General features: G+C 54.6%; 3 protein-coding genes across 3 annotated transcripts; 1 reads left to right on the top strand and 2 right to left on the bottom strand.

The window, feature by feature from the left end:
• Positions 1 to 1,211: 1,211 nt before the first annotated feature.
• On the bottom strand, positions 1,212 to 3,376 carry CTHT_0052990 (uncharacterized protein; the record flags this gene model as incomplete). Its single annotated transcript, XM_006695574.1, has 2 exons — positions 1,212 to 3,113; positions 3,182 to 3,376. The coding sequence occupies 2 exons, from the start codon at positions 3,374 to 3,376 to the stop codon at positions 1,212 to 1,214; spliced, it is 2,097 nt and encodes a 698-aa protein (XP_006695637.1).
• Positions 3,377 to 7,080: 3,704 nt separating this feature from the next.
• On the bottom strand, positions 7,081 to 9,111 carry CTHT_0052980 (cyclin-dependent protein kinase regulator-like protein; the record flags this gene model as incomplete). Its single annotated transcript, XM_006695573.1, has 3 exons — positions 7,081 to 7,383; positions 7,439 to 7,978; positions 8,035 to 9,111. 3 exons carry the CDS (start codon positions 9,109 to 9,111, stop codon positions 7,081 to 7,083), a joined length of 1,920 nt encoding a protein of 639 aa, XP_006695636.1.
• Positions 9,112 to 15,791: 6,680 nt separating this feature from the next.
• CTHT_0052970 (gal4-like Zn(II)2Cys6 binuclear cluster DNA-binding domain-containing protein) lies at positions 15,792 to 17,758 on the top strand (the record flags this gene model as incomplete). The annotated part of the gene is made up of 2 exons (XM_006695572.1): positions 15,792 to 16,505; positions 16,583 to 17,758. The coding sequence occupies 2 exons, from the start codon at positions 15,792 to 15,794 to the stop codon at positions 17,756 to 17,758; spliced, it is 1,890 nt and encodes a 629-aa protein (XP_006695635.1).
• Positions 17,759 to 18,672: the final 914 nt, after the last annotated feature.

The raw sequence follows: 18,672 nt of genomic DNA, 5'->3' as shown, positions 1-18,672 counted from the left end.
AACAAATATACAAAACACAAAGCCAAAAAGCATCCAAAGCAAAGAATCGTCACTACCCTTTTGATTACCCACATCGATGCTGCCCAACCGCCCGAAGTAACAAAAAGCCTAAAATTCCGCTACGTCGCTTTGTCCTGCTTCATCCTGCCTACCACTTGGTAGACCCGATGACTAGGGCTAGGCAGTTCGATCAAGCTGTGTAACTTTGATGCCCTACACCTCCCCTTTTACCCGGCCAGTAAACAAAACCGGAGAAAGGAGCGAAAGGCAGCGGCAGCTAAGAAGCAGGGCAATCGACAACAAGATGCGGGAGTTAAGTGAGGGATATATGTATATGTATGTAGCCGATCTATTCGGTCCATCCATCCAACGAGTCTGGAAGGGAGGGGCGGCAAGAGGGGGTAATGATGAGGTGAGAGAATGACGCCAGGCGTTCCCAATGAGAGGATAAGGACGTTGAAGTTGACATTAATGCCGTGTAGCCGTTAGAGGGGGGGCCAAACGTTGCACAACTTCTGTTTTATCCCGGTGACCTCACTTTATCCACGGAGAGGATTGAATGAAGGTACGCGGGAGCAGCCGCATGGCAAGACATCGCATTGCATCGCATCGTTGTATTGCGTCGCATCGCCTTTGCATCGTAGAGGTTATGAAAATTGAACGATTTGAAATCGAAATTAATCGCGTTTGCTTTTCTGCTTTGTTGACCCATCAAGTGAAGAGTGAAACGTTGTCGAGTACCGCATCCCAAGGCGAAGAACGTCACATCAGACCGATCAGGCGATCAATAATGATGTTCTCAATTCCCCACATAAAGGGTCGGTCGTTTCGTTGCATTATCTGTGGGTTGGGTGTTGTTTTTTTGGGGGGGGGGCGATCCTCCATTTCCATTCCTCCCGCCCGTGCGTGCCGTGTGCCGTGTGTTGTGCCGATTCCCCACAGCCGAGCCAAGCACAAAGCGCGGTTGTGTACAAAGCAACAACTGCCGCTCACCCGACCCGGCATCCGCAAGGGGAAGGTCTTATAACGTGCTGCGACACAACTCACGCCAGACCCGACGCGACATAAAATGCAATGATGTAATTTTTTTTCCCCTCTTCGCCTTTTGCAAATCCCTCCTCTTAAGACATTCTCACCAACATCATCACCCTTCACGACGACCCCAACCCCCACTTTAACTCGACGGATCAACGACATATTATGTCACCGCCTTAAGCAGTCTTCGTCACACCACCCATCCAACCAGGCAGAGCCTTCCAGCCCTGCGAATTGGGCCCTAAGCTGGCCAAACCGAAGTGCTGATTGACGTCGAGCAGGACCTTAAGGGCATTGCGCGAGCGGTAGAATGGGCTATCTGCCGCAGCCGCCTTGGGTGCGAGGATATCACCGCTGACGGCCTTCGCCTCGGCCGGCTTGAACGGGTTGGGCAGCAGGTTCTGCAGCAGTTCATAGGCGGCGAGAGTAAAGCCGAACTGGGGCGACGAACGGAAGATACGGGCCGGACCGCCCTTAAAGAAGGCGCGGAAGCCTTCCTCCTTCCAGATGGTCTTAGCAGCGTGGCGCAGGCCGGTGTAGCTGGTCTCACCCTTGCGGGCCTCAACCTGCAGACGTGTCTTAATGACGTCGCAAGGCGTGGTGAAGTAGGCGGCGGGCATGCCGGCGATGGCACCGGCGGCGAGGAGCTGGAGCACGCCGAGCTGCTTGGTGGGGGATTCGCCGAAGAAGTCCTTCTTCAGGTGGTTGTAGGTCGGGAAGTAGATGGCCGAGAAGGGCACATCACGGAGCAGGCAGGCAGAAGCACCCTTATACAGGCCGACGAGACCAAGGTTGCGCACGATCCACATGGCCGACCGCTTCGGGGCGCCCTCGACGCTCTTGGCGACCTCGCCCTGCACCTGCAGACGGATCTTGACGATCTCAAGAGGGTTGGTGAAGACAACCTGGCAACCACCGGCAGCACCACCAGCCAAAATCTCCCAGCCCCACCAAATCTTGCCCTGCTTGTCGGTGAACCAACCGCGTACGAGGTCGTTGACGGTCAGCTTGATGGCCTTCTCGGGCGCGACACCAACCAGCTGCGGCAGCACACCCGAGTACAGACCAAGGAAACCCTCATTACGGATGACCTTGCGGAAGCAGTCGATCGAGTTGTTGTACAGGCGCTGGCCGGGGTTGACGCTACGCTGGTTTTGCATACGCGTCTTGACCAGATCGATGGGGTACACCATGAAGGCACCGAACGCACCAGCGATCGAGCCGAGCGCGAAGCTGTACGCAGACTCGAGAGTCTGCTGGAGCGCACCACCCCGCTTGGGCTCGGCCGCAACAGCATGCGCCTCCTCATCGCTGCGGCGGCGCCAGCTGGCATCCAGCACTTTGGCGAAGTCGCGCAGGCTCAGACGGCCAGAGGGGTTGTCCAAGCTGGCAAAGTGGAAGAGGACGTCGGCCTCCATGGGTGTGAAAAGGGAAAAGCGAGTGGTCTTAGCGGCCTGGTTGAGAAACTCGGCGCGGGTGATCTTGCCGTCGGAGCTCTTGGAGCAGGCAGAGCGCACAATCATCTCGACGAGGTCCATCTCGTTGATGAGGTTGAGGAAGGCGCGTACATTAGCATACGACACCTTGCTGCCCTGGGCAATGTTGCATAAGGTGTGCAGATTCTCAAGCAGGTGATCGGACAGCTTATGGCGGGCCGTCTCACGGATGATACGCGCAAACTCCTCAGGCTCGATGTAGCCGTCGCCGTCTGTATCAAAGTGTTGGAAGGCCTGGCGGACGCGCTCACCTTGCAGACCGCGCAGCATCTGCGAAAATTGCTGATAGTCCATGCTGTGGCGCTTGGCTTTGCTGCCAATATAGAGCTTCGCCCACTCGCAGTCCCAGTCAAAGGGAATGCTGTCAGGGCCTTTGTTGAGCTCGTACAGGCGGCGGAAGTCATCATACTTGACAGTCCCGAGGCGCTCGACGTCGAACAGGCGGAAGGCGATCTCGTACTCGGCGTCAGGCTTGTTGAGGATATTCTCGAAGTAGGCGTAATCGGCCAGCGTCACGCGGCCCTTGTTTGTCCTGTCGGCGACGCGAAACAGGATCGAGTACTGTTCCCTCTTAATCTTGTGCTGCGGACCAAGTAGGTTAGCCCTCTGCAGTACAATAAATAGGGTAGACGACTTCTCAAGCCACTTACGTAGTCCTCGTTTGGCGGGGCGATGGCGTCGATGAACTGCTCGATGCCGAGATACAGTTCGCCCGTCTCGGGATCCTTGACGGCATGGCGGTTGAACCGGGCCTTTGCTTGCGCCGAGAGCTGCACAGGCTCTTCAGAGCCCACGAGAGTCTCCTTGACGGCCTCCTTAACGGACACAGACACGACCTGGGACATGGTGCGGTGTCGACAGGTAGAAGTAGGTGTGGACGTGGATGGCGGGGTATCTACCAGACTTGGGCTGTGGGTGTCGCACCGCTGGCCTGCTTGTCCGCAATGAACGCTCAGAGCAGGAAGGAGTCAAGACGCAAGAAAGATATGTTTGTTTAGGTGAGAGAAGAAGAACGCGAGGGAGAAAGAGGCCTCGCAAACTGATCACTAGCGCGCTCACAAAGTCGAGTGAGTCAATCAGTCCCAAGGTGGGTTTGCGAAAAGGGGGGGGCGTGTGGAATATTCGGAAGTTTGCGTGCAGCGGTGTGGATGGTGGGTAGTGAGGTAGGATTTGGCTGCGGGAAAAAAAAAAACAAAAAAACAAGCTTGGTGCAATCTTAAAAGAACACGCGCCCAGGGAACCGCAAGCAAGCCGCACACAAACAGCCTAACTTCTTTTTGCTTTGTTTTCTTTTCCTCTCATACGCAAGAAAGAAGGAGAGTGAGTGAGAGCAGGAGAGACAGACAACATGGAGGGAACGAAATCGGAGGCGGATGGGGACAGACTTGTGTGAACCAGCGAGTGTGGGTTGTGGCCTGGGCAAAGTCCAATGTGGACCTGTGGCTCCCCGGGGGGGTTTCGAGGATCCAAAGGTCAAGTGAACAAGGGATGAATGCGGCACCGTGTCGTCTCTGCGGAAGAGAGGTCACCCTCACCCTGCGAGATGCGAGCAGGAAGAGGCACTTTCGAAGTTAGCAAAATGTGGGAACGTGGGAAACGATGTGAATGGATGGCAACCCGCACACCAAAAGTCGTTTGTCGTTAGCTGCCACTGCCACATTGTCTGTTGCTGCTTCGAAACTTTTTTTTTTTTTCGTCTTGATTCGCCTCATCCAATCCCGTCCAATCCGGTGTCGCTGTCGTGCAGATTTTTGGTGGGGCTGACAGCCAGCCGGTGGGTCTTGGACCCTCGTCTGGAGTCTCTTAGACCCAGCTGGGGCCTTCGCATGTGGAGACTCTTGGCCCCGCTTGGCGCCCAGGTTTTCTGGAGAACGGTCTTAGCATCGCGGCTGCAGGGGCCGCCAGGCTTCAGGGCCACATTAGCCGGAAGTCCAAGGAGAGTTTTGCTCGGCAACCCCCCACACCCCGAGATCCCGACCGAAAGTCCTCTGTGGCGCGCTCCGAGGTTCGAAACGCGGGGTTACGTAAAGTTACCAGTTGGGGGCTCGGCACGGGCCGGATTTCCTCCGTGGGGAGCAGAGATTCGGAGGGGTAGAGTTGGGCAGAGTTGGGGGACGCTTGGATTTTTACAAGGTTCTGCTATTTTTTGTTAATTTTTGTCTCTCCCACCTCCTGAGCGGTGAGTCCTGGATAGGTTCAGGGTTTCTGCTCGTCACAGCTTTATCATGAACTTGACGAGGCAATGCCAGAAAACGGCTCATCACATGTGGAAGCGAGACCGGGACCTAGGCATGAGGGTGGATCACTTCAACCTCCCGCCTTTATCATCACCCTCCGACTGGCGGGCAGCTGGTATCTGCGCAGGTATGTATCGCTGGGATGCCAGGTCCTAACCCCGGGCCGCGGATGAAACGGGCTCGTTAAAGCCAAAATCGAGGAAAAAGACGGAAGGGGCTCTTGATATCCGGGGCCAGCGCCAGCGCAGAGTCGCTGACGTGCTAAACCCCGCAGCTGTATGTAGGGTACGCTTTGATGCCCCGCCATCATCAAAAGCCATCTGATCTACGGTCTTTCCTCCCGCGCCAGCGACAGTAGGATTCAATGCTTCAATGCGCATGTTGTGTTCATGTTATCGTGGGATGAAACACTTAGCTCAATCATCTCACTTTGGTGACCTTGCGTTCTGACCAAAATTACAACGGAATCGCTTCAGACAGTTTTCGATCCGTGAGGGTTTGGCGGCTGTCAAACTCATATACCAATGTCACCCTGCCATCTCATATCACACAACAAGCATGAAATAACCGGCAGCACTGCAACATCACGAGATCCAGTGCAAAAGAGGTAGGTACAGAGTAAAGAACAGAAATCATTTTTTTTGCTCGAAACTTAACTTGGCCTGACTGAATTGCTACCATGATACAACATGTCCCATCTATGTCGTGGCTAAGTATTTGTGGAAGAAAAAGAGACTCACCGAGATCCTCTCCCTCCTAACTTTGCCAACCGACGACTGTAAGACATGCCCAGTAGTAATCTCTCTCTCCATCTCTAAACAATGATAGAGAAAAGAATGAAATGACAAGAGTTCCCGTCCTCGCCAGAGCCAGAACCTGACCAGACCTGAAAACCTGTCATAAAAACAAACGAAAAGAGAAAAAAAAATTATAACACTAATACATGTACGAGAAAAACTCCTCTCTCTTTATGCGAAGAAAGACTTGATCGAAAGCGATCTCCGACCCAGAAGAAGAAAGGCACGCCGCGCCATCCCATTACCATACTTAACCCATTCCTTTCCCGTTTCATCCCAGTTGCTCCGTTCCAGTCCGTCCTGCCCATCCATTTCCCAGACGCCAGTAACGACCAAGTCCGCCGTTCCTCTTTGAGGGTATTGGGGTATTTTGTTTCTTTTCCTCTCGTCCATAATCCTCGGACCAAGCGCTGTGATGTAGCTGGCTGATCCCACAAGTTGACCTCAAAAAGTTGGTTAAGACTGAGAACAAGAGTCCAGCCCACCGAGGTCGGTAAGGAAGACAAGCAAGAGAAGCTCAGCTCCCTTGCTACTCCTCGCCGAAACAAAAGTTTTTTTTCGCCTGACTTCTTTCCTCCAACTCATTTTTCTTTTTCTTTGTTTCTTTTTTGGTAGGGTTGTGATTGCTTCAGCTCTTCAGCTTGGCAAGAGAAAAAGGAGAAGAGAGGAAAAGAAAGGTCTGGCAAAGCTATGAGATAGTGAGGCAACAGAAATCCGCAGACGAAAGAGGAAGAAAAGAAGAAAAGCCGAAAGAAAAGGGAAATGAAAAAAGACAAAGGAAATCGATCCGCAAGGCCCATTATAAGATCATAGCAGGCTGGTTGTTGCTGCTGCAATGGTTGCTGATCACTTCTTTTTGTTATGATCACCGAGACAGCGTGTCTCGAAGACCCCAATAGTAGAAGAGCAGAAAACAAAAAAGATCCCGCGATGCTTTCTCTCCAGCTGCTATCATCAAGACCCAAAAGATCTCCAAGAAGCTCACCAAAATAGGAGAGATCTCCCAGAAAAGGTAAGCAGAACGAAAGAGACCAGGCAAGCCTGATGATGCATGCTAAGCCGGAAGAAGATAATCATAAGCGCAATGAGCGCGTATCATAAGAAAAGTGATCGGGGTCGAGCAACCGTGAGCAGGCAACGAGAGCCTCTGAATGAGAATGTTAACATCCGAGCCGTGCCGTGATGCGTAGCTGCTAAGCAGAGCAGAGCAGAACGCAAGAGAACATCACATAATAGTCGTAAGGGCTGTATAGTCGTCCCCATGTCCTAGTCGACGCAAAAAGGTTAGGGACGACAGCCCAACAGCGCCAGTAGTTTAGAGCAGACATGCCGTTATTCATCAACCGCATCAAGTCATCATCAAGCCATTAAGTCTCTCTCGGTGGAGGAGAGGTCGTTTTAGGCCGTAGAAATCGTAGTAGTCGATACATCATCATCATCGAAGGTCGAAAAATGTTGTCTGCCCTTGCGAGACTGGCGATGTTTAAAAAAAAAGGTCGACAAAGATGTGTCCGCCTAACCCTGGAGAGGGATAGGCTTGACAGTCGACGTGATAGCCGGGGGCAAGCCCAACTTGGGGGTATCGTCGACAGGACCGTTGCTGGGACGAGTAGCGGCAGCAAACAGTTGTGAGAAGGTGATGCCGGTGGCCATTTTGCCTGCGACGTAGGCCGAGCAGTGCTTGTACTTGGCTGTCGCATACTTCTGGTAGACAGCATCGTGGTGCTTGTGGGGATCGATACAACATTCGTACATGGCTTGGATGAGTGGCTTCAGCTGGGACAGCGTGTAGCCGGAGTAGTGGACATGGGCCGGGGTCTGGATCGAAGTTAGCACTGATACAGAATTTACAACAATGTCAAAGAGAACTTACCCAACCGCCCTTCTCCAGAAACAGGCGCGAGATGCAGTGCGCGCCCGCCGCTAGGTAGCTTGCAGGGCAGCTGACGAAGCGGTGGTCCATGACAGTGACCTCAAGGAAGTACTTGGCCAGGGTACGGGTCTCGAGCTCGTAGTCATCCGCCTTGCTGATGCGGCGGAGGAAGCTCATGGGACCAGGCCAGCCAAGCTCGAACTGCAGCATGCTGAGCATGAAGCGCTCGGCCTTGACGATCTCGTCGACAGTGTAACCAGAATCAACCATGTAGACAATCTCCTGAACGGACGGACAGTTGATTTCCTCATACTTGGCTGCGATCAAGAGAGCCGCGGCGCCGACGAGCTGGAGCTTGCCGAGCGAAACAACCTTAACCGAGAGGAAACGATCGACGATGTTGACAGTCAAGAAGAGAGTCTCGGGGAGAAGACAGAAACGGTGGTGAACATGGACAATCCAGTCCATGAGGACGAAGCGCATGGGCCATTGGATCTCGGTCTGGATTTCCATGTAATTCGGGTTGGGAAGGAGACGGATCTGAGTCAGTTAGTATCCAGTGCACGATAAAGGCCTTGTGATGGATAGAGACATACCTCGAGCTCGCGCATGTAGTCAAAGATCTCTTCACCATACTCGGCAACCATGCTGACATCCCAGGTCTCCTCCTCAATCTCCTCGTCGGTCTGGTTCTGCATCACGTACATCTTGGCTAGGTCGAGCTCGCGCTGAGCTTGAGCATCTACTATAGGGGCAAGGATGGCATTCCAATTGCGAGTAGTGTTATCACCAAGAGGCTGGTAGGGGCGCACAGTCGGATAACCCTGCCCCTTGTGATTTTCCTTGTCCTCGGAACGATCCGCTGACTCGGTGATGGGAAGTGCCGGGAGAAGCTTGGCAGGGCGAGAGTTCTCGACGGCCTGGGTAGAATGGTAATCGTAATTGTAGGAATGATTCTTCATGTTCTCCGACTGAGCACTGGCACGGCTGACGTCAACCTGGCACTCTTCGACCAACTGCTCGACGGCGTCCTCGTAAGCTGCCTCGGTCACGTTGTCGTCGATGTCACCGGTCTCTTCCTCGTCGCCAGTGGAAATCTCGCGCTCCATGGCAAGCTTGTTCTGAGCAAAACGAAGAGGCTGTTGCGACTGCCCGTTGCGAAGGGATGGCTGACTCTTGAACTGGCGCGGGCCCTTAGCCAGCTTGGCCACCACGATGGCAAGATCATCAGCGAGATGGACCTCGGAATCGGCGCCCATCTTGTTGTTGTTGTTGTTGTTGTTGTTGTTGTTGTTGTTGTTGTTGTCCTGGCGGTCATTGTAAACAGCTGTGATCTTCTTGGTAACGCCATTGCGAATCGGGGGCTGCGCAAGGCCATTGCCTGCCTTCTGCTGGGTCAAAGCATTATTGCAGGGAGCGGCTTTGATCTGAGCAGCAGGCTGAAGCTGCTTGTTTGGGTTACCCTTCGAAAAAGCACCGGCCTTGGTACTTGCGTTGTTCTCCTTGCCGTTTGGACGGATCTCGCATGCGGCGAGCATGGCAGAAGCAGCCTTGACACGAGTCTTGACGGCCTCCTTGCTGTTGGGATCCAAGGCACGACCTCTAGCCGTGTTGCTGACATCGCCAAAAGCAGAGCGCTTGGGCGGCGCATTGAGGGCGCCGGTGGCAGACATGTTGGAGTTGTTGTTGTTGTTTTTTAAGTTACCAGCGGTTTTGTGAGAAGCAGGAATGATGTTCTCGTTGCCCTGTATGGCAGATAAGGCGGCGCGCGACGGGCGCTGTGGCTTGAGTGTGCGATGAACTGTTAGCACGAACCTGGCTGGGACTGATCTATGGAGAAGGTCGGTCGAAAATTCGAGAGGCCAGGAAGGAAACGCGAAGCCGCGCAGATGCACACTTGTGCAAGGCACGCGGTAACGGTAAATAAGGTAGAGAACTGTCGACGACCAAGAGCAATGCCGTGGCGAGCGCGATACTCGCAGTTTTGCGCGTGGAAGGGAGAAAAAGCCAAAAAAAAAAGCAGAACGTCAGACAAACAATCAAGACACGGCAGGGCGACTTACCTTTGCATCCATCTGGGGCCAGTGGATTCTGATAGAATAGGCGATGTTGAGTGATTCTGCTGACGCGAAGAAAGATGATGCCGGTCTCTCTTGAAGATGCTATTGGTACTGAGTAGTACGCGAAGAACAATAGATTCGCGATGTGATTCAAGGCCTCAAGCTGTGCTAACCGTGGGCTGGTCAGGGCAGCGTGGGGAATTATCGGCGGGGTCCTGGACGACGCGGACGTCGATATGAGAGATGATTGGAAGTGGTTTCTCTGGCTGCAGAGAGAGATCTATGGATCTTGATGGGGCGCGCGGGGGATGGTTGGCTCCGTCACCGCTAATGCAAGTCAACGACGCAAAGCGCAAGACGCAGGTTGCAGCTTCGAGTCGAGCAAAAGGCGGCGACTTATGATTCCAAGACAGGGAGGTCGATACTTGGCGGAAGTGGGCAGTGGAAGCAGCGCGTCGCAGAGGTTTTAGCCCTCGATCCAACAAGACATGAGGAATGTGGAAGGGATGACGCGTAAAAAGAGGAAATCCTATTGTACTGAGCCGGCAATTCCTGCACCAATGGACCCTCGGCTTGTTGGAGAGGAAAGAGAAAAGGCAGGAAAGTAAAACAGCCCGGCTGCGTCACAACCCAAGTATTTTTTTTTTTTTTCCCCTCGAGGGTCCAGCACTGGCGATGCTTTGTTCCTTCTGTTTATTGACAGCCCCGTAGGGTAAACACAAGCTCCTGCTTGGCGTGGGAGGTGGTCCGTGCCACCCCTAAAAACGGTTGCTTGGTCGTTGCCGGGACCAACCACTGGCAACCGCCCTCCAGTGACGTAAAGCGATTAAAGCTGCCAAGTGGGGCCTTTTCCCTCCGACGCGTCCTCCTGGAGAGCGACCAAAGACTGGAGTTGCACGTAGAATGTCAATATCGCACTCGTGAATCTCAAAATTAGATTCTTTGCAACCGCGCATCAAAGTTTCATCTGCACAATATCTTCTTTTGCCATTCTCCCTGCCATTGTGGCTGTCTAGCGGCTTGTTTATTTCACTTCATCAATTGGTCGACTGACGCGCCTCACATCGCGCTAGCGATGCCAAGTTTGACACGAAGTCATGTGACTTTGCCATCGGCTCTCAGCGAAGAAACGACCTGCACACAGCGACCCCATTTCTGCAACGACGGCGACATGTTTTCGGGTCAAACTTAGTATCCGACAATTAAACACAACACCGATGATGATTTTCCTCGGGATGCTTAGCATTGCTTGGCCGGGAAAGACGTCCGATAGCGCTTCCTCTGTCATTTGTACGGGGAGCCAGGGGAACTGGCCTGCGTTCTAAGCGGCCAAGCCCCCCCCCCCCTCCCTTTCGCCTGCTCCCGCGCACACAAAGATGGATGGCCAACAACCGCAAAAACTGACCAGTGAGAGCGCGCGCGCAACGGGAGTTGAGGTACCGCATTGTTTTGGTGTTCTGGCCAGGCTCGGTCGCTCTCTCGTGCCGGCTTGCTTTCACCGAATCCCCGGTGCTGCCAGACCCAAGCAGTGCCAGTGACTGCTGCGGGGTTTTCGCAGAGCCTGAGACTTCAAACTGCCGAGCACAAAGACAAGAAGGGTTTCTGTTTTGGCCAACACTGCCCATTTTTGTTGCGGGTCTGCTGGAACTACTCGGATATGATCGAAATCTGAAAACATAGGGCCGGCAAGTTCGTCTGCCAGCCAGTCAATCAGTTTTGTGCGATTGGATGATTGGGCGCCAGGCGCAACAGCACAACACACGCAACATGAACGGCACTTTTGCTCGATTCCTGGCCGCCAGTGCTTGGTTTTACATTCCCCCAACTTTCGGTTGATCCGCCTGTTCCTGTTCCAGCTATTAAATACCCAGAGTGTGGTGCCTTTTGACGAGACATACCTGGAAGTTCGTGGATGGGTAGCAGCATGGATGAATGGAAGAGATTGTGCTGCTGAGCAGTGCCAATGCTGCTTACTTCTGTCCTGCTGCTACTGACGCGGGGTTCCACTGTGCCCAGCGGCCCACTCTGCCGCCATTTGCGAAACCCTCCTAGATGTGTGCGAGGTTACGAGGTTGCGAGAGTTGCGAGAGAGATGTGCGCTGCAGTGTTGTTGCTGGCTTCCTGCAGGGGTAGTGCGATTTCACTCTTTACCTTGCAAATACTCAAAAAAGCCACTGTCTGTACGAGCGCCCCCTCTTTTCTCATGGAATAAGAGCCAGGGCAGCAGCGCAAGTGGCGAACCTTCGGGCGGGGGGGTGTCCAGCGTCTGTCTGTCCAGAGCAGAGCATCTCAACAGTCGTGGGCCGGGTGCCGCAGATGCGCTGCTGCATGTTTCCATCATCGCCAGGGTCTGGGTTATAGTGGGGCAGAAAGCCTGGGCGCTGTCCCCAACCCACCACACCAGATGATCTGCCCAGCCCAAGGGCCCAAAATTGCGCCCGTCGCGAGCACAGAGAGGCAACCACGTCGATGTTGCCCCTCGGCGGCGACAGTGCCATCGCAAGACTCGATCGGGACGGATGCGCTTCCTTTGCGACAACGGGCGACCGCCTGGGGCGACGAGATCGAAGGGAGCTGCAGATCTGTAACTTAAAAACCGGCAGGGATGCGGGAGTGGACGGCAGCCCGTCTAGGCGGGCTGCCACCCAGCTTTTTGATGACTGATGCATCCTCTGCTGCCCTACCTGCTTTCTTGGGAGATCTAGCTGGTGATCAAAGGTTGGTGTATACGGACAATCAAAGGTGTCTTTAGTCTGTCTGGTGTGCTGCACAGCGCGCATGTTGGATCGAGACCTGAGGCCGTAGGTTCCACGGCAAGCATAAGAGCTTCGGGCGTTCCGCCCTCTCCGCGTTCCACCGATTAATTCCTCTGATTCCAGGCTTTTGCGCAAAGAGTGGAAAGTGGATAATGCGACTCATCGAGCCGCGATCGCAAATCGGCTCCCGACAGTCCCGCGCTTGATGAACGGAGCAAGGTGGACGGCAAGATCTTATGAAGACTCTCTATCCTTGATTTTCCCTGAAAGACATCTCCTTGGACAGGTGAGAGCCGGAAATTTTGAATCTCATGTGCTTTGGTTCGCCAACTCATGCATTTCAAATCAACGTCTCATCCCACAAATGATTGCGATCTGACCCTACCCCGTAATGTTTTCTTGTCATCCACTAGCCCTCAAAACCCTGCTGTAGTGGCAACTGAGAAGCAGCAGCCTCGGTGTTTCCCTCCGAGCTGACCTCAAGTCCTCGAACTCCCCAGCTTTTCATGTCATTTGCATATGCGTAACTTCGATACCCCGCGATCGGCTACTCTCTAACGGGAGATTTCGCCATGGACGGTCGCCTTTCGTCTCAGCGCTCTGACTCAACTTGTAAAGCGATTCGTACTTGCGCATCGCTCACACACGGCGCCCACACCAGCGATCTCCTCCAGCGATCTAGGCGAGCACATTTGCCCATTCTTCCCGTATCCCCTCCTACGCTGCAACTGCCCGTATGTGAGTGTGTTCTCTCCAGGCTTTGGGCAGCGAAGCTTGCATCCAGAGGAACCGTCGAGACCCAGAACAGCCCAGAAGCCCACTAGGCACAGCGGCACTAGTGTACTCAAAACGGTAACTTACAACCCCCCCTTGCCCTCGCTAGCATGGCAGCCTGGGAATGCCATTGGTTGGTCGAGAGCCGACCTGGGCGCGACAATCCACCTGCGAACTTCGAATGACTTGGCTGGCGCATTCTCGTCCACTGCCTTCTTGTCGCCTGCCGCAGGACCCATCCGGACAGTTTCCGTTTCGCGGCTCTGGCTCTCTTTCCAGCTCTTTGAGGGGTGGGATTTTTTTGTTTATTGTATGTGTGTGTGTCTCCCGAATATGTGCGTCCGTCGTAACATCGGCGCGGGGCCGTCTAGAAGCATACTGCGGTACATGCACACACAAACAAGCAACAAAAGCTGATCGGCCGAGTCTTGATGTGCCGTCAGGCCATGCCAACGTACATGAAAGCACACATTGGGCCCGGGCGATTTCATCTAGACGGGAGCGCTGCTTGACAAGAGGGACTTGGAATGTTTGCGACACCTCAGTGATGGGTTCGGGTTGCCTGCGCTTGCACAAGCAGTTTGCTCCGGGGCCAGATAGCAGAGATTATAAACACCTGTCTCTCGTATATGGGAGCGCTGGAAGCACAAAAACTGGCAGCTACTGGTCAACTCCTTGAGACCATCCTAAGAATGCCCAAGTCTTCTCCGTGCGAGAGGCAGACCAAGTGCGCCGCAAAACCAAGCTGCATGTACATTTCTCATTGCCCAGGTTTTGCTTTGCGATCCACTATCTCAGGGAATCTATTGCATCCATCGCCGCACAAATGAAGGGGTTCGAGGGTTTGTAAGATAAGGGAAGAAACGGTTACCTGAACACCCACCCGGAACAGGCGGCCGACCCGACGAGATCATCTGGAGAGGAATGCGACAAGATTGCCGCAGGATCCATGTGTGCGCCGTGTCGAGGAATCGAGGGCATTTTCGATACGGATTACGCCGTTACAGCCCACAATTTTACGCCCCCCCCCCCTTTACCAACCCTATTTCTCATCAAAACCCGCCCATTGTGGACAACCAACAACTCTGTAAGATCTGAGACCTGAGATAGCCTATGACAGCCTTCAATGGACATGCTGAGGCGGCCACACAACGGCCGACACAACGACGAGATTGTCTGGCGCTGGTGTTGCTGGCGGTGCTGGCGGTGGCCCGGGTGGAGTCGCAAGCGCTGGCCTGACAGTGCGAGCTCCTCCACGTTGGCCTCGAGATGCTCGCTGCTTCGCAAAGCGACCAGCTGAGGGGCGACGACAACGCACAAAACCAGGGATAAATAGCATCATTTCAAGTCTGGAGATAGAGGGGAAAATTTAGAATCGATTCTATGTAAAATTTAGCATTACTGGCTCGTTGATTGTTGCCGCGACGTCGTAGAAGACCCGGCTGTCGCAGGTAGATACAGTCATTAGATACAGTGCGAGGGCCCATCTCGTGCTCATTCGTAAGGTAACTCTGCACAAAGCCTGGGGGAAGATGGGGCACTCAGCGAGCAGCACCTGGCAGATGTGCTGCAGCAGTGCTGGACAGTCCCAGCAGACAGTGCCAGTGGACAGTCCACAACAGACAGTGCTGAGATGGATTGAAGCATGGATGGTGTGCGATTACCGGCATCTGCCTTTTAAAAGCACTTTTCTTGAGACTCCTCTCGTTCTCTCCGCCCACAACCTCCGAATTGCACCCAGCTGACCGGTGACCCGTCGAACCACTTCGAATCCCAAACCACAAGCCATTCCTCTCTTCCATCGCCCGTCTTCTACCATTTCCATTCGTCTACCGCCGCTCCTGCACTCCATTTCTCCCGTCCTGCCCCCAGCTGCGGCCCTGTCGCTCTCTGTCGTCGAACCCCCAGCCTGGGTATCCAGCTAGTGTCTCCGTCTACTACTGCGTCCGCTGCGGTCGCCTCTGCGTCCACTTCTGCTGCGGATTTGTGTGCGCAACGTCCCAAACTCCCGGCATTGAATTCAGTTCCCAACCCACACGCTACCAACCCCCTCCCCCCTCAGCGATTTGGTAAGTCATTTCGATGCTGCTGCCACTTGCGATCGACGCCGTCTGGTCATCTGCCGCCCCCTCTTTGTCGTTCTCGGACCCAAGGCTCCCAGCGTCGCAGAGTCCTTCTGTCCATGGGCTCGTTGCGATCGAGTTGAGTCGAGTCGAGTCGTCGCCCGCCGCTTGACCAGCACCAAAACACCATGCACCAAGCACCAGCACACCTCCTCTCTCTCTCCACCTCCGCTTTCGTCCCAGCCCCCAGCACCGCCAGGCTTGCCCTCGTCAGACACCCGCTGCGCATTTTTCTCCATCCCATTTCGATTGTTCGAGTGCTCACAAGCCTTCTTCTTGAACAGAACGTGTGGGAAAAAAAATCGCAGTCCAGACTTCCCAAGATCCCGATACCCGGCGTACTCGCAACCCATCTGGCCGCCCTCTCTGCAAGCCGACGAGCCAGGCGTTCCGACGCCTGTGACCAACGCCATTCGTTTACTCGTTTCACACATTCAATACCTCGGGGTTAAGTGTTGGCAGGGTCGCTGTTGGCCAGTCAATCAGCTGAGCTCGCCTCCACGAGCCCAGATCTCCCAACCCTCGGCGGCACCCTTTCGGAGCCGACGCCGGCGGCCTACCCGGCCTAACGAACACCACAACACATACAATACACATCAAACGCCTCTTGGTAACCCCCAACGAGGTATTGCCGCCAACCATGTCCACGGCAACACATAACGGAGTGGGCCCGGTGCCCGGCCTAGAGAGTGGGAGCATCTCCCCTCGCACACCAGCACTGCCTAAAACGGTGCAGTTCATCCTCGTCTTCAAGGACAACACGCATCGCGCGCGCTTACCGTTGCGTGTTTCCATCTGGCCCCATGACTCAACAGACTCCATCATTACCACAGTCAAAAACTTCTATGGCATCTATTCGGGGCCTGGCTTCTCGAAGGGTGTCAGTTTCGAAGATGAGAAAGGTAACATCCTCATCGCGCGATATGAGAACTTCACAGATGGTATGATGGTCTTTGTTCGCATCATTGACCAGCCCATCGAGCCTGAGCTCTACAGCCCCACGTCGGGCCCCATGTATGGCATTGACCCGCTTTCCAAGCCGTCAGAATCGGATCGGGCTCGCACATCGCGATTGCGCAGCCCGTCTCCCAACGGCAGCGGGCGGGGTCGTCGCAGCACGCCAGCTGAGACGAACTCGACGAACGGCAACAGCAAGAAGGGCCGCTCGCGGTCCTCGAAAAACCGTGGTCCCCAGAACGAGGACGGCAACGCCGACAGCGCCAATGGCTACACCAGCGGCGACAATGCGCCCAAATCCTCGTCGGGGAGAAAGGAGCAGCTTCCTCCTGCCGACATCACTATCGAGAATATTGTTGAGGGTGGTCGGCGCAAGCGCGCAAAGTTTGAAAGCTCGGTAAGCTATTCAACAGTGAATCGCTGAGATCCGTGAAAATCGCTCGGGTACTGACGAGAGTTGTCTTTGCTCTGCAGGAACTGCCTCTCTTTGCCCCTCCTCAGATGCCTGCCGTGACCTCGAATCCATCCGTTTCCCCTGTTCGCCGGTTTGAAGCCAGACACTCTCTTCCCTACATCCAAACAGGCCAGAACCCGTTCAGCACGCCCAGACCACCGCTTACCTCTCCGCAGTCGTACAACCCCTCGTACTCCGGCTCTGCACCGTACAATCCAGCGAATACTGATAGCCGCCGCAGTCGCGGAAGCTTCGGGTATCCCTCTGGCCAAGGCATGGGCCCGGGTATGCAATTCGTTCCCACTCCGGAACCCACTGTCGGAAGCTGTATGTCTGAGGAGGATAAGGACGTCGCCATACAGCTGATGCGCCTGGGTGAGATGTCCAATCACGGACGCGCATCCGCATCGACTGTCGACGACGGTTTCAGCGGTCGGGCCGACGCCTCTTCTACTGGCGCTACGAGCGACGCTGAGAGTCTTGCCCCCGAGGACATGCATGCCGGTCAGAGGCAGAAGCTCGACGCTATGGGCAATCACAAGAAGATTTTCAACAACACAGACGGCACCTTCCATGCCGAGGCGAGCGGTGATGAGGCCGACGACTCTGATGTCGACGACTCGTTGCCGCCCTCGGTCGTGAAGAAGCCTAAGGCTACCGGCCTCAACGGTACGGGTAGGGCCAGGTCGATGCCTGCCAACAAGGCCAAGACTACCAAGACTGCGAAGCCCAAGCTCAAGAAGGCGCCCGCTGCTGTCGGCCCCATGTCTCCGGCCTCGCTCCCCGCATCCCGCAAGCAGTCCATCAACTCCAACGCCGCCTTCCCTCTGCCCCTTGGCGAGGAAGAGACCCCCGACCTCTCGACCAAGCCCCGCTGCCAGCGCTGCCGCAAGAGCAAGAAAGGCTGCGACAGACAGCGTCCTTGTGGTCGCTGCCGCGATGCCGGTATCCCCGCCGATCAGTGCATCTCGGAAGATGAGGGCAACGGTCGCAAGGGCCGGTATGGTCGTCACATGGGTGTGCCCATCAAGAGGGAGGATATGCCCCCTCCGGCGACGGCGCCGACCGCCGCGGTTATGACCGGTGCGACCACCGCAGCTATGCTGCTGCCTGCGGCGCCGATTGCTCCCGCGTCAGCTATTGCTGGCCTGGCTTCCCCGAGCGCGGCTGGTAAGGATAAGAAGCGCAAAAGGTAGCTGGCCAGCCTAGTCGTCTGGCGTGGCTCTCTCTTCTTGGCGTGCGGTGGGGTTCGTCGAATCGAGGCCTCGGTGACGAGCGCGGTCTAGCCTTTGGCGCGTGGCGCAAGGGATTTACTTAATCTTCGACCCCGTCGAGCTGTCTGATATATACCGTGTGGGTGGTATTGTCTGAGGTATGAGAACAATGGAAAATGTCACCAAAGCTTGGACTCCATACTCCACTCACTCGACTATTGTCTGTCCACGTGATGGGATGGAAGACGAAATATATGATGAGGGAGCACACAACTCTCAACATCCCTCATATCCTTAACGAACGAAGAGGACTGTCTCGTGAGGTCGACGAGATCCCCACACCTGGCGCGCATCGAGGAAGACGAGGGAAAAAAAAAAAAAGGTGTCATCGCCGGTCGGCTATTTGCCTCTCCCACTTGCTACTCTGATCCCTTTCTGTACTACTTGCTCTGATTCATCATCATCATCGTCATCATCGTTTATATGGGTTGGGCGAACTATGAGCGCAAAGAAAACACAAAACACACAACATATAAAGGACGAACGAACGAACGAACGAACGGGCGGTTGGATCCCGGGAGAGAGGAGGATATGAATACGGTGATTGCCATGGAAATGGATGAAGTGGATTCATTCGCGAACTTGATGTACGGTTGTATCGATGGATTGACGGATGGATGGATGGATGGCCGGCTGGTCGGTTGGCTTGGTTGGTTTGGTTGGCAGGCAGGCAGGTTTGTGTGAACTGGTTGGCTGGTTTGGCTGGCTGGCGGGTTGGCGGGTTGGGAGTGTGAAACTGGTTCTCATTATTTCATTCCATTATCTCTTTTTTTTTTTTTCGATCTTGTTCCCCTCCTCCTCATCCATCATGATCATATCCATCTACTACACTGCTC

This window comes from Thermochaetoides thermophila, assembly GCF_000221225.1.
Source record: "Thermochaetoides thermophila DSM 1495 unplaced genomic scaffold scf7180000011820, whole genome shotgun sequence".
Classification (NCBI taxonomy): domain Eukaryota; kingdom Fungi; phylum Ascomycota; class Sordariomycetes; order Sordariales; family Chaetomiaceae; genus Thermochaetoides; species Thermochaetoides thermophila.
This window is presented reverse-complemented; position numbering and strand designations above follow the sequence as displayed.